This window comes from Drosophila miranda, chromosome XL (assembly GCF_003369915.1).
Source record: "Drosophila miranda strain MSH22 chromosome XL, D.miranda_PacBio2.1, whole genome shotgun sequence".
NCBI classification, from domain to species: domain Eukaryota; kingdom Metazoa; phylum Arthropoda; class Insecta; order Diptera; family Drosophilidae; genus Drosophila; species Drosophila miranda.
Window position 1 is genome coordinate 15,226,119 of NC_046673.1, and position 11,768 is coordinate 15,237,886.

An 11,768-nucleotide genomic window follows, 5' to 3' on the forward strand; every position below is an offset into this window, starting at 1 on the left:
GCTTCTGAATAGTAGCGATTTTGACAGATTGTTCTTTTGACAGCTGCATCCACACATACATATATACTATATAGCAAAACACATACACATATGGAGCTACCCTCGTTGTGTCTGTGGATGCTCCCTCATTCTTTTCGTAATCGCCATACACTCTGCAGCAAAAAGGGTATCCAGGCGTATCCAAAAGAAGCGGCGACTGAGGCGAAGAATCCAAAAGACCCAAAATAACACGCACACTTGGACAACGCGAGGGAGCTTCAGTGTCCGTGTATGAAAAATAAATATCGCACCGGTACCCGGCACCCGGCGGCAGGCGCATGTAAGTGTATTTTTGTGTACCACACTGTCACCCAAAGGGGCCGTCCCGTCCCCTCCCGTCCCCTCCCGTCCATACATACAGGCAGGCAGGCACGTGTGTGTGTTAGTGTGTGTTTGAGAGAGTTTCGTTTGTATTCTGGTGTTTAATACTATAATTCACAAAATCATTCAGTTCAGTTGGCGCTGGTGAACGTAACGGAAAAGTCGAGTCAAGTCGAAGTCGTCGTCGCCTGTTGAATGCTGAAATTCTATTTACTTCTCTCTTAACACACTCTCTTCTTGTTTGTTTTTGTTATTGTTATTGTTTTTGCTCTTGTTTTTTTTTTCTTCAACATTTTACAATATTCTAAACGTCAGAGAGCGCGAGTAACAAACAAAAAACAGCAGCAGTGGAAAAGTCAAGAGACAAAATAAAAATAAAATCGTACGGCCTTAGCTATACATATATATATATTAAATTTAAATGTGTGCTGCGTGCGTGTGTGTGTGTGTGTTAAAATTTGTATTTTAATTTAGTAGCAATTAACACAAAAACAACTAAATAAGCGCGCGCTTTCCTCGGGCGACACGTGCTGAAACAGGCGAAACATTCGAAACATACTTGGGTGCTCCAAGGAAAGTGTTTTGTTGAGAAAGACGTTCTATAGGTCCTCTCACGGTCTATAAGATATTAAACCTATTGGGGTACGGCAGATAACGGAGAAAGGTGTAGGGTATATATGTATTGGAACGAACTCCTACGAGGACTGCCACTGTAGTCAACAACTCAATATCTAAATGTGTCTAGGAGTAATAGTAATAGTAATAGTAATAGTGGTGTCAGTGCATACGTTATGCTCACCTTCAACCGTTCGACTGGCATTCAATCAATCAAAGTCTCCTCCACAGGAGGGCAGAGACAGAGACATAGAGATTACAATTTACAGAACTCCCCAGTCAGAGGTGCCGTGGCACAGTGGCTGCCACAAGTTGTTTGCCCAAAATATCCACATCCACAACCAAAACCTCCTCATGATCATCAGCTCTCGCCTCGCCTCGTATCGTTCGCGTTTTGTTGTTTGCCGTGCAAATACCTCTTTATGGAGTGCGAAAGATGGTAGCCGGCAGAGAGGGGCAGACGTCGTATACTGCGGATAGCTCTAATTATAAAAATGTTTGTTTTTAGCTTTAGACGTCTTCAACAAAGATTTAATAACGCCTGACGATGGCCGTTAATCAAGCACTTCAAGCCGTCATATAAAAGTTTTGCTGTCGATCTTTTGCTGTGGAGGTATTTCCAAAAGAAGTGAACTCTTATCTTGAATGATTCTTTATATTTAATATATGTCCCTGCTTATCAAACTTCCTTGTGAGCGAACTGTAAGATCAGGAAACGGCTCTTGATCAAAGTTTCAATTCAATTTCTATGTAAAAGATATTGTTTATATGCTCCCAATAACAATATTAACCATAACAAGTGGGTCAAAATCATCACATGTGTTGTAAGGAGACATGTGCTTCACTGATCGATCGATAGATCGATGGATGGATGGATCGATGAATTCACTGAAATATTCCATAGCCATATCCATGCGTATGTACATATGTTCACATTCACATTTTCGCTTGTCACATTGTGATAACAAAACAAGAGGCTTAAGGTTAATTAGCCCCAATTATATGGCACTATTCCTATCGAGCTGGAGCCCAAAACGAAACCCAAGCCCCCCCAGAACTGATAAGCGAGTGAGAAGTCTTCCCGCACCCACTGTACCCATGAGTATTTAGCATACATATATATAGTATTGGATGGCTTTTCAGTCGTTTATTGATTGCCGGACAATTAAGAGGCTGTAAAATTGATATTTGAGCAGCAGTTTAATGGCAGTCCCCGGTACCCAGTCCCCAGTCCCCGGCTCCAGTCCCAGTCCCAGTCCTCCCCAGACCGACCTTTAGTACACACACAATTAGCCAGCCCCCTGTACCCCCTCTCGGAGTGCAAATAGAAGCGAACTTTGCCGTTCCGCACCGCGAATCTTATCATTTTCTGCCACATACATACATACATACAGACATGTATGTAGACGCCTCATATGGTCAGTCAGTCGCAGTTCTGGTCAGTCCGCTCCGCTCCGATAATGGAAGCAAGTAAGGAAGCAATCGACATCCGCTTCACTCTCACCTCGTGTTGGATATAAAACGCTATCCTTATCAAGTGTAGACTCCACCCCCCTCCGACACACACTTCCCTCCAAATCACTCCAATGATCTCATAAAACTCAAGGCTGATATCTTTCTTTGCCCTGCCGCCGCCTTTCGATCGGCATTTTCAGCCGAGAGCTCATTTGAGTTCATTTCAGTTCAGATCTTGCTTGCTGGGTTGCTGGTCAGCAAAGCTCTCGGTTACGGGACTCATTCCGAAAAGAAAATAATACTAATAATCGTAACTCTCGTAACTCTCGGAGCTCGTATCGCCCAACGCCGCTTCTCACTCAAAAAACGCGCGACAGACCGTGGCGCTCTCACAATCGAAATCCATTGACGTTTGTTATTTTCTTTCTTTATATAATGGGTGTTAAATATGTATTATTTATTTAGTTTTTGACTTTTTGGTGGCCGTCACGTTTCCAGGTCAAAAATATCTACCTTAATCGGAGCAAAAAGAGTGAGAGTCACCTTTTGGGAACGGAAACGCGGTAGATCGCGAGCGGCTGTGATAAGCCAACAAAAACGCTCAGTCTGATCCATAAACGGTTATCGGATCACAACGAATATTTCCAGAGTTTAGTTAGATATAGTGGCTTTCGATTCGAATGAGTAAAGGGCCATTCATTCAGTTTTGCATGGTCGATCGAAGAGTGAACTTGTGCATATCCATAGGGGAGATCTATGGGACTTCAATGATAGTACTGATGAAGAGTTCGAAATCGTTTCAAGTGAAGCTTTAAATTAATATGTGGGTTCCCAAAGTTAAAGTGAAAGAAAAATAGAACGAGAAGTTCAAGTAACATACCCACCATCCAAAGTTCTTTTCAATTCTATGATCCCTCCATAGAATTCGTATAAAAACAAAAACAGTTCCCATTGATCTTTGCTTCGAAAAATCTTTGTTTCCGCTCTAATCGGTGCTTATATAATTATTTCTTTGAACTGTCTTATCAATTTTATATATACATATATAGTAATAGAAAATTGTATAAATTTTTATAACATTGATTTCGTGCTTATCTCAAAAAGAAACTGCCTAATTAAGAAGGTCTTTGCTTTGATATGATTGAATGTTGAATTTGCTGGAGTGCTGAATGTGCTACTCTCGAAAGACACTTTTTGAATATCCAATGACTCATTTCGATTTGATTTTCTACCCGATAGGCGAGGCGTATTGTAGCAGTAGTACCCATCCAGTGATGCAACAATCAGACTACAGCCAGTGCCACTCCCAGTCCCAGTGCCAGTCACAGTCCCAGTCCCAGTCCCAGTCCCAGTCCTAACCCGATCCCACAACAGACCGCATTTTCAAGATGACTGATAATGGGAATCGTCAGCACAACAACAACAACAGCAACAACAATAACAACAACAACAATGAGGCATCCAGACTACGATTGCCCGAGGACCAGCCGACAGCAGAGCAACAGCTGCTCCACCCTCAGCAGCAGCAGCATCAGCAGCAGCGGCAACAGAATGGTTCCGGCCAGGCCAAGATAGTGCCAGCAAAAACAAAAAAGAAGCGTCGCGACAAGAGCGATCTGGGCGATGATTTTGTGGCGCCCGATGGCGGCTGGGGCTGGCTGGTGGCCATCGCCAGTGGCCTCAATATCGTGAGTGTTCGCCATTCTTCTTCCATACTCCTTGGTCCTTGCACCCATACTGATACTGATTCATTTCCTGTTCGATCCTCTAGCTGGTGACATTCGCCCTGGCCCAGCAGTTCGGCATCCTGTTCCGCACTCGTATGAGCAATCTGGGGATCAGCAACTCGGAGCTAACCACCATCATCAATACACAGATTGCTGTGTCTGCATTTACGGGTGAGTGGGGGCGTGCTTTGATGCTTGATGGAACAATTAGAATCACATATCAAATCGGAATGATTATTCCTAGGGATGAATGTGCACTGAAGTCTGAAGTCTGAAGAACACAAAAAGCTCAGACCTCTTTGTAAACCATCCAACGATTAATACTCTCTCGCAGAGAGACGTTCAAACTTCGTTAGACTTTTGACGTAGCTATCTTCTAGAACTTCTACGTGAAATATATATGCCTTCAAATTGGTATCAGAGCCGATGACTGCCGCATTCTCCGCCTCTCACTCTCTATATCTTTCGGGAAGAACTGATTTATTGATTATATATATATACAAATCATATATTGTATTGTAAATTATACGATTACATACAAATGTATATACTGACTGAGTAGTGGTTGTAAAGTACAGCCTCGGCCCTTGCCGCGACTCACAACGTTCCCGAACGTTGAAAACAGTTTGCTTGAAATAAAAGATAAATCTTTGAATTATCTTCATTACTTTCATTAAGAAATAGCTTGAAATGACTTCCTTATTGCCTTATAAGTCCGAATATCCAATGGATCCACTATTATAATCATGTAATCCTTCTCTTGCAGGCCTCTTGAATGGGCCGCTGTTCCGGCGCTACACATACCGCGTGGTGGCCCTGGTCGGGTCAGTGCTGACCTTCTTGGGGCTCTTCTGGATGGTGTTCGCCGACACCTTCACCGTCTACCTGCTGAGCTTCTCGATCATCTATGGGTTCGGGCGTGGCCTGACGGTGTCCGCCTCCTCGCTGGCGGTGAACACGTACTTCAAGGTGAAGCGCCGCACGGCCACCGCGTACCAGTTCGGGGTGGCAGGCCTGGGGCCCATCGTGTGCCCCTACTTTGCCACCTACATGCTGCAGGTGTTCGGGGTGCAGGGCACGACGCTGCTGTTCGCCGGCGCCTCGCTGCACACGATCGCCTGTTCGCTGATCTATCAGCCGGTGAAGTGGCATGTGGTGAAGCGGGACAAGGATGCCGAGGCGCTGCAGCAGCCGCAGGGGCTGGCCGAGCGCGAGGACCAGGATGAGGACATCATCAAGCATGTGGTGGAGCCGGAGACACCTGTCCTGCCGCGGGCCAACGATGGCTGGTATGGGTCCAGGGCCTCGCTTAACAGCAGCGGCACCCGGAACCGCCTCAACACCTGGGAGAAGTCCGAGCACAGCGGTCACGTGGAGCTGAAGCGTCTGAATAGCCGGGGCGAAGGCAAGGACCTCCCGTTCCGCCAGCAGCGCAGCATCTCCGTGAGCCATAGCATCAAGGAGGAGGAGGAGGTGGTGGCGGGGAAGAGGCCAGGCTACGACTCGGAATCCGAGGCGGAAGTGGTCTCCCTCAAGCTGACAGACAGGGACAAGCAGGAGCTGGAGGACGAGATAGAGCGTGAGCGGCGCAAGAAGCTGCCCTTCTACATGAAGGTGGTCATATTCTTCGACCTGGATCTGCTGCGGGACTTCACCTACGTGAACCTAGCCGTGGGCATCACGCTGATCAACTTTGTGGAGATCAACTTTGCCATCCTCACGCCATTCATTCTGAACGATCTGGGCTTCCAGGGCGACCAGATAGCCCTGGCCATGTCCACGCTGGGCTTCTTCGATCTGGTCGTCCGATTCCTCATTCCACTGATCACCGCCAAGATCAATCTAAGCAATCGCACCTTCTTTGTGGTGGGCATCCTGGGCATGTGCCTGGGCCGGGTGTTCCTGTCGATGACCTCCAACTTCTATGCGATGGTCGGGATCTTTCTGTTTCTGGGCCTCAACAAGGCCTTCCGCACGGTCTTCTGGTCGCTGATCATACCGGGATATGTGCCACTGAAGCGTCTGCCAGCCGCCGCAGGACTCCAGCTGCTGATGTCCGGCACCTTCTCCATGGCCTTCGGCCCACTCATAGGTGAGACAGATAGGTCTTTGCCACAAGTGCCATATCCTTAACAATCTGAGTGTGTTTGCTTTCGTTCCAGGTCTGGTGCGGGACCACACCAGCTATGCCTTTACCCTCAACTGCCTGAATGCCCTCTGTGTGATGGCCATCGCGGGCTGGTATCTGGAGGACTTCATCCGCGCCCGCACCCGCAAATCGCCGCCCGTCAAATCGGTCAACTGAAACAGCATCGAAGGACTCCCCATCCCCAAATCCATTCAGCCATAAGTCTAGCTAGCGAAATGTTTCCACCCTCCTCCCAAAAGATGTTTTTTTTTTTATTCTTATTATTATATGTTTTAATGTAAATTATAGTCAGCGTGTACATTGTGTATATAATAATTGAGTGTAGCTAATTATTTGTATTAACTATTGATAATTGTTATAAATATGCATAAGCTGCCAGCAAAAAGCCAAAAAATAATCCAAGCGCCTTTTAACTGATTCTGCAAATTTGAAAAAGATCCACTCAAGGGGTATACTGGATTGTTCAGGGTAGTGGGTCTCACTGGAGAAAATATCTAAGATCCGATTGCTTGTGATTCTTATAACCCAAAGAATGGGAAAATGTAGTCAACATCTACATATTGTACAGCCTTTCAGGTATTACATTTTATTCTGCATAACCAAGAGACCATCTCCTATGCTCATCGGACTCCGCTTGGATCGCTTGGGTGAGTACTGCCTCGATAGATGAACAACATCCTTAAACCTATTTATATTTCAGATGCACATCTTCGTCCAGATTCAAGGAACAAAGACACCTTATACCAGGGTATTTGCACATGTTTCTTCACGTATAACATCATCGAAATTATTTTTCCACCATCAATCAAACAATTTTCTAATTATCGGATAGGAAATTGTGCAGGTAAACTTGAGGCATGAAATGCTCAGCAAAATTCTTCTAGTTATGGTAGTGCCCTCTGGTAGTGTTCTCTGAATGAACAAGAAATTCATTAATTGAGACTTATCTGCTGCTAAAGCGAGATACAATTTTCTTCGAATTTCACCAGTTGGGGTGCTCCAAGTAATCTCTAAAGAATCAGTGCCGTGCCATTTTGTGGAGTGAGCTTCGAAGTGTATCCAAGTATTGGTGTACATATATTTTGCCATTGATAATCGCTTTGATATGGACTGTCATTGGGCTGTTTCCCCCCGTTGGCTTCAAGTCGATGATGTGTCATGCCATCGGTGGTAATTGGATAGCATGGGGCCGGTCGTGGGGCGTGCAGCTGGAGACCCCTTCTTCAGTTGGCGGTTGAGCAAAGTATGTGACAATGTGGCGAAATTAGCTTGAGAGAGGCACAGCTCCAGCTCCAGCGCCCTGTGGCCTGGCCACCCTCCACCTCCAGCGCCCTGTGGCCTGGCCACCCTCCACCTCCACCTCCACCTCTAGTGTCAGCGTCAGCCGCAGTCAGTCCCCAGATCGAATGGGCTGGAGAAATATCTCTGAGAGTGAGAGAGGGACAGAGTGGTGCTGGGTGGGAACCGGTTACCAGTTAACCAGTAAATGCTCTCTCTCCCTGGCTATGTGCCGGCTGTGCTGTGCTGGGCCTGAAGTCGGTCAATAAACTAACCGCAAATATGTCCATGCCATAAGCTAAAGACAGCAACAGGCCCTGGCGATGTTTGGACACCACAAACATGTTGTTGCAGTTCAAGATATTTGCATAAATGCTTGGCCAAATTGGATTGTCTTGCCCCGTTCTGTTCTCGGTTGTGTACATTGAGATATTCCCGACCCGACCCGATGTGGACGCCGATACCATGCTGAAAGGGAATTTCATTAAGCGGACATTCTTTCGAGGGGCAGGCGGTGCTCGGACACATAATAATTGTGCAGAATTCCACCGATGAGGTTTTGGGGTGATATCCAATCCCTTGGCAAGGATAATCAAAACACATCGAAACACTGTTCAGCACTGGATAAGTCCTTCAATACAATTATGAAGAAGGATCAATGCTTGTGGAGAATCTACTAAAGATTGTACTCCTTTCAATGGGAAGAATCTTCAAGAAGAAATCTTTAGAGCCGGTTCCACTTGTCGTTCTTGCTGGATCATTTTTCTTGGGCAGTTGTTGTCGAATTTGTTGTGTTGTGTATAATAATTCCATTGAGATCTCAATCGATTTGCACTGCCAGCATGGGTGTGTTTTAATTTATAAGAATATTTGTCATACAAATTGTAAGTGTATTTTCCCGAGTATCAGTACGTTCCACTATCACGATGAGTGGCGACTATTTGTTATAAGTTCACATTTCATTCTGATTTGCTAGGCCAAAAGGAAGCGACTTTTTATGCCATTGGGGCATTCCACTTGGCGAACATGATAAGACCGAACGTTCTAATACCTTTCCAACCGTACTTGTTCAATATTTCATGCGATAATTGGGTTCATGATGACTTTGTTTTAGATTTTGCAAATTGTTTTCAAAGCAAAGATCAAGGAAAATAGATGCGATTAAAAGTTTGTTTGATGTCTATAGCCCATTCATATCTCCAAAAATATACCCTTAGCAGTGTATTCTATGGCCCCCTTCCCCCCCTTGAGCGAGTGCCATTATTGGGCAAAACCAAGTCGTAATCGCTCCAAATGACTGCCGAGTGAGTCAAACGCTTTGTGCCCCAAACGAAAGTCTAGAATCATTGTTAACCCGAAACTAAAACGCGAAAACTGTTTCGTTTTTCGAGGCTGAGTGACGCATTTTGTGGTGCAAAGTGCTCGCCGCAAATTACTGCCGTAAATATTTAACGTATGAGAAATTTGCTGGTGGCGCTGGATTTATGATACGCAACTTAAACTATCTCTGGGATAATAAAGATAGTGCAGCGGTGGGTACTTTTTTGGGAGATTCGTCAGTTGGAGTCGTCTAATCTTTGGGCTAATATTTGCCTAGACAAATTGGAAGGTTTCCGACCATCTAAATATACGGCTGTTCCTACGAACTGAAATATTTCTAGAGATCTGGGAGCAGTCTTCGATGGGCAGCCTGCTGTACACTTCATTTGAATTTCAAAACGTCACGAAACTGATATAATAATTTACAAATCTATTGTTTATCGACGATCGCCTTCTGTTATCAATGGCTGGGAGTAGAAAATTATATGAATTGAAGTTCAACAAGTTGTTGCCTTTGCCGGCTACTATGGCGTCGGTAAGGCCTTCTGCCCCCCAACCAGTATACGACTCGGGAATGACCTGCATATCACAATGATGGGGGAGGGGCCGAAAGTGTCAGCCATAATCGATAATCAGTTGGAAAAGCATAACCCAAGAACTTTCGCCGCAATTAGATGGAATAATATTTGGTTAGTCACACAAAAACAGACGCACGCTCCATGGCTCCATACGCCCCATGATGGGGCACCACGCCTAGGGTAGTAAAAACATCAAAGCAAATTAAAACAAATAACAAAAAACACGCAAGCTCCGTACTACTACTGGGCGGATCTGGGCGCCTGGCCTGGCCCCTGGCCCCCCGGCCCCAGAGTTGGTGGTGGAGACGGGGGAGGCGGAGACTGAGACCAGCCCCATTCAAAGCACAGATACAGACGATACCAGTATTTTTTCTGTGTTTTTTCGTAGCAGTTTCAACAGTAAACAAGAAAGAATCAACGGCTGTGCGGACCGAACCACATGACACTCTATCTATCGGATATCTAATGTTCAGATTTGATTGCCAAAAAAACGAAGGATTTTTTTGTTAGATTTCCTACGATCTATTGGTCTGTGGCTATAGAGAACTATGGAACTAAAAAGGTAAGTCATTTTGGAACGATGGAATACTGACTGAATTCTGCCGAAATTTTTGGTTATTTTTGATCGGGCTTAACGCGATTGTAGATTTGTATTGCTTTTGGTTTAATGCTCTTTAAAAATAAGAAAGTTTTACTACGAAAGACTTACTCTTCAAATGACTAGAAACCTCTGATACTTTTATATGAAACTTGAAGTTTCATTAACTTCTTATACATATTCGATCTGGATTTCATGATACCCTTGACTAAGAAGTGTATCAAAAAATAAAATAAAAACTCTGGAGAGAACGACATAAAAGTTGCCAAGTCATTGGCTTAAAATTAATTTGTTTTTCTATGTTTGCGATGTCTCATCATGCTGAATTAAATGATAATTTATTCGATTTCTATATAGTCGCACTCGCACGTACCTACGTAAGCGTGCAGCTCCGCTCAGTGTCCGTGTATCCGTGTATCCGTGGGCTCCCTCCCTCCGTGCATGTGCGTGTGCGACTGTGTCGACTGTACACTAATTTTGCAATAATTGCCCCCAGAATCTTGAATCTTGTTCGATTCGTATGTCGTGTGTCGCTTTTTTCATATTTGCTATGAAAATATTGTAATTGCCTGCACTTCCTCCTTCTCCACTGATCCCCCTCTATCACTGCTCCCCTCATCCACTGACCGAGACCGAGACCGGCCGACCTCCTGCTCCCACTCCACTCCGCACCTCTGTCAACAACAGAGACGGAAAGAGTGTGCGACTAGGCAAATGCGAAACCGCAACCACCTGTTGTCAGAGCGTCAGACAGAGAGGGCGCGAGTGACAGAGAGAGCTCTGGCTGCTGGCTGCTGGCTGTGGAGTGGGGAGTGGGTAGTGGGTAGTGCGGAGAGAGGGCAGGTCTGGGCGGCTGTGTTTGCTTGACATTGATACTCGTACGGGCACCAGAGAATGTGTCCCTGTGTGGGTTAGTGGCTGTGGGCGAGTGGTAAGAACGAACGGTAAACCAGCCAAAGTTCTCAATCGTCTGTCAAGGAGTTCTTGGCGGGAGAGCGAGCGAGACAGGGCCAAAGATAGAGATGGAGAGAGAGTGAGCGAGCGAGCGACAGTGGCCATGGTGCACAGTGGTGCAAGTTCGCTAGTTGCATGATGCCTGCGGCAAGATGCATGACTCATTAGCCCGATAATTAGCTTGATTAATTTGCTTGTAATTCGCGAACTGATTTGATGGATGGCCAGTGGCCAGTGGAGAGTGCCAGGATCTAGGCATTTGATTGATGGCATTTCATTAACTGATTTATGACGGCCCGACCAGAGATACAACCAAGCGTTCTAATGACAGTGGGATATCCAGTTCTCTGTGATGCAATAAACTCTGAGGAAATTTCGTAACAAATTACCAAGAAAAGTTTTTGTTTTGGGAAAATCTGCAATAATATTTTATGGCGGCTGCACGGTTAAGGGTATTGTTACCTGAAAAATCGTAAATTGTGGTTTACCCCAACACAGCAGCACGGAAATGCCGCAGGACCAAGTCATGACTTGGTCTTGGTCTCTGAATCGGTAGGAAAAGAGAGAGCTGTCGAGCTGCTGTCCAGCACATCAATCAAATGGAGGAGCTATGTATGCCGGCGTCTGTCTGTAGGGTCTTGTCGTCTAGCGGCCAATTAGTGACCTGCTGGCTGTCCGAGCCGACCTTTGAACCCCATGCGCTGTGCGGGCCACACTAGAGGCAACAGTTGGCC

The 11,768-nt window shown here is 45.6% G+C and overlaps 1 protein-coding gene across 3 annotated transcripts; it reads left to right on the forward strand.

Moving 5' to 3' along the window:
* Nucleotides 1–492: 492 nt before the first annotated feature.
* Nucleotides 493–6,703, forward strand: LOC108164907. Of its 3 annotated transcripts, none has more exons than XM_017300886.2 (5): nt 493–742; nt 3,670–4,118; nt 4,202–4,328; nt 4,924–6,249; nt 6,320–6,703. In XM_017300886.2, exons 2-5 carry the CDS (start codon nt 3,819–3,821, stop codon nt 6,460–6,462), a joined length of 1,896 nt encoding a protein of 631 aa, XP_017156375.1. In that variant the 5' UTR covers nt 493–742; nt 3,670–3,818; the 3' UTR covers nt 6,463–6,703. The 3 variants fall into 3 exon arrangements, with proteins under 3 accessions (XP_017156375.1, XP_017156374.1, XP_017156376.1); XM_017300885.2 differs by lacking the exon at nt 493–742 and adding an exon at nt 2,665–2,840; XM_017300887.2 differs by lacking the exon at nt 493–742 and adding an exon at nt 3,167–3,253.
* Nucleotides 6,704–11,768: the final 5,065 nt, after the last annotated feature.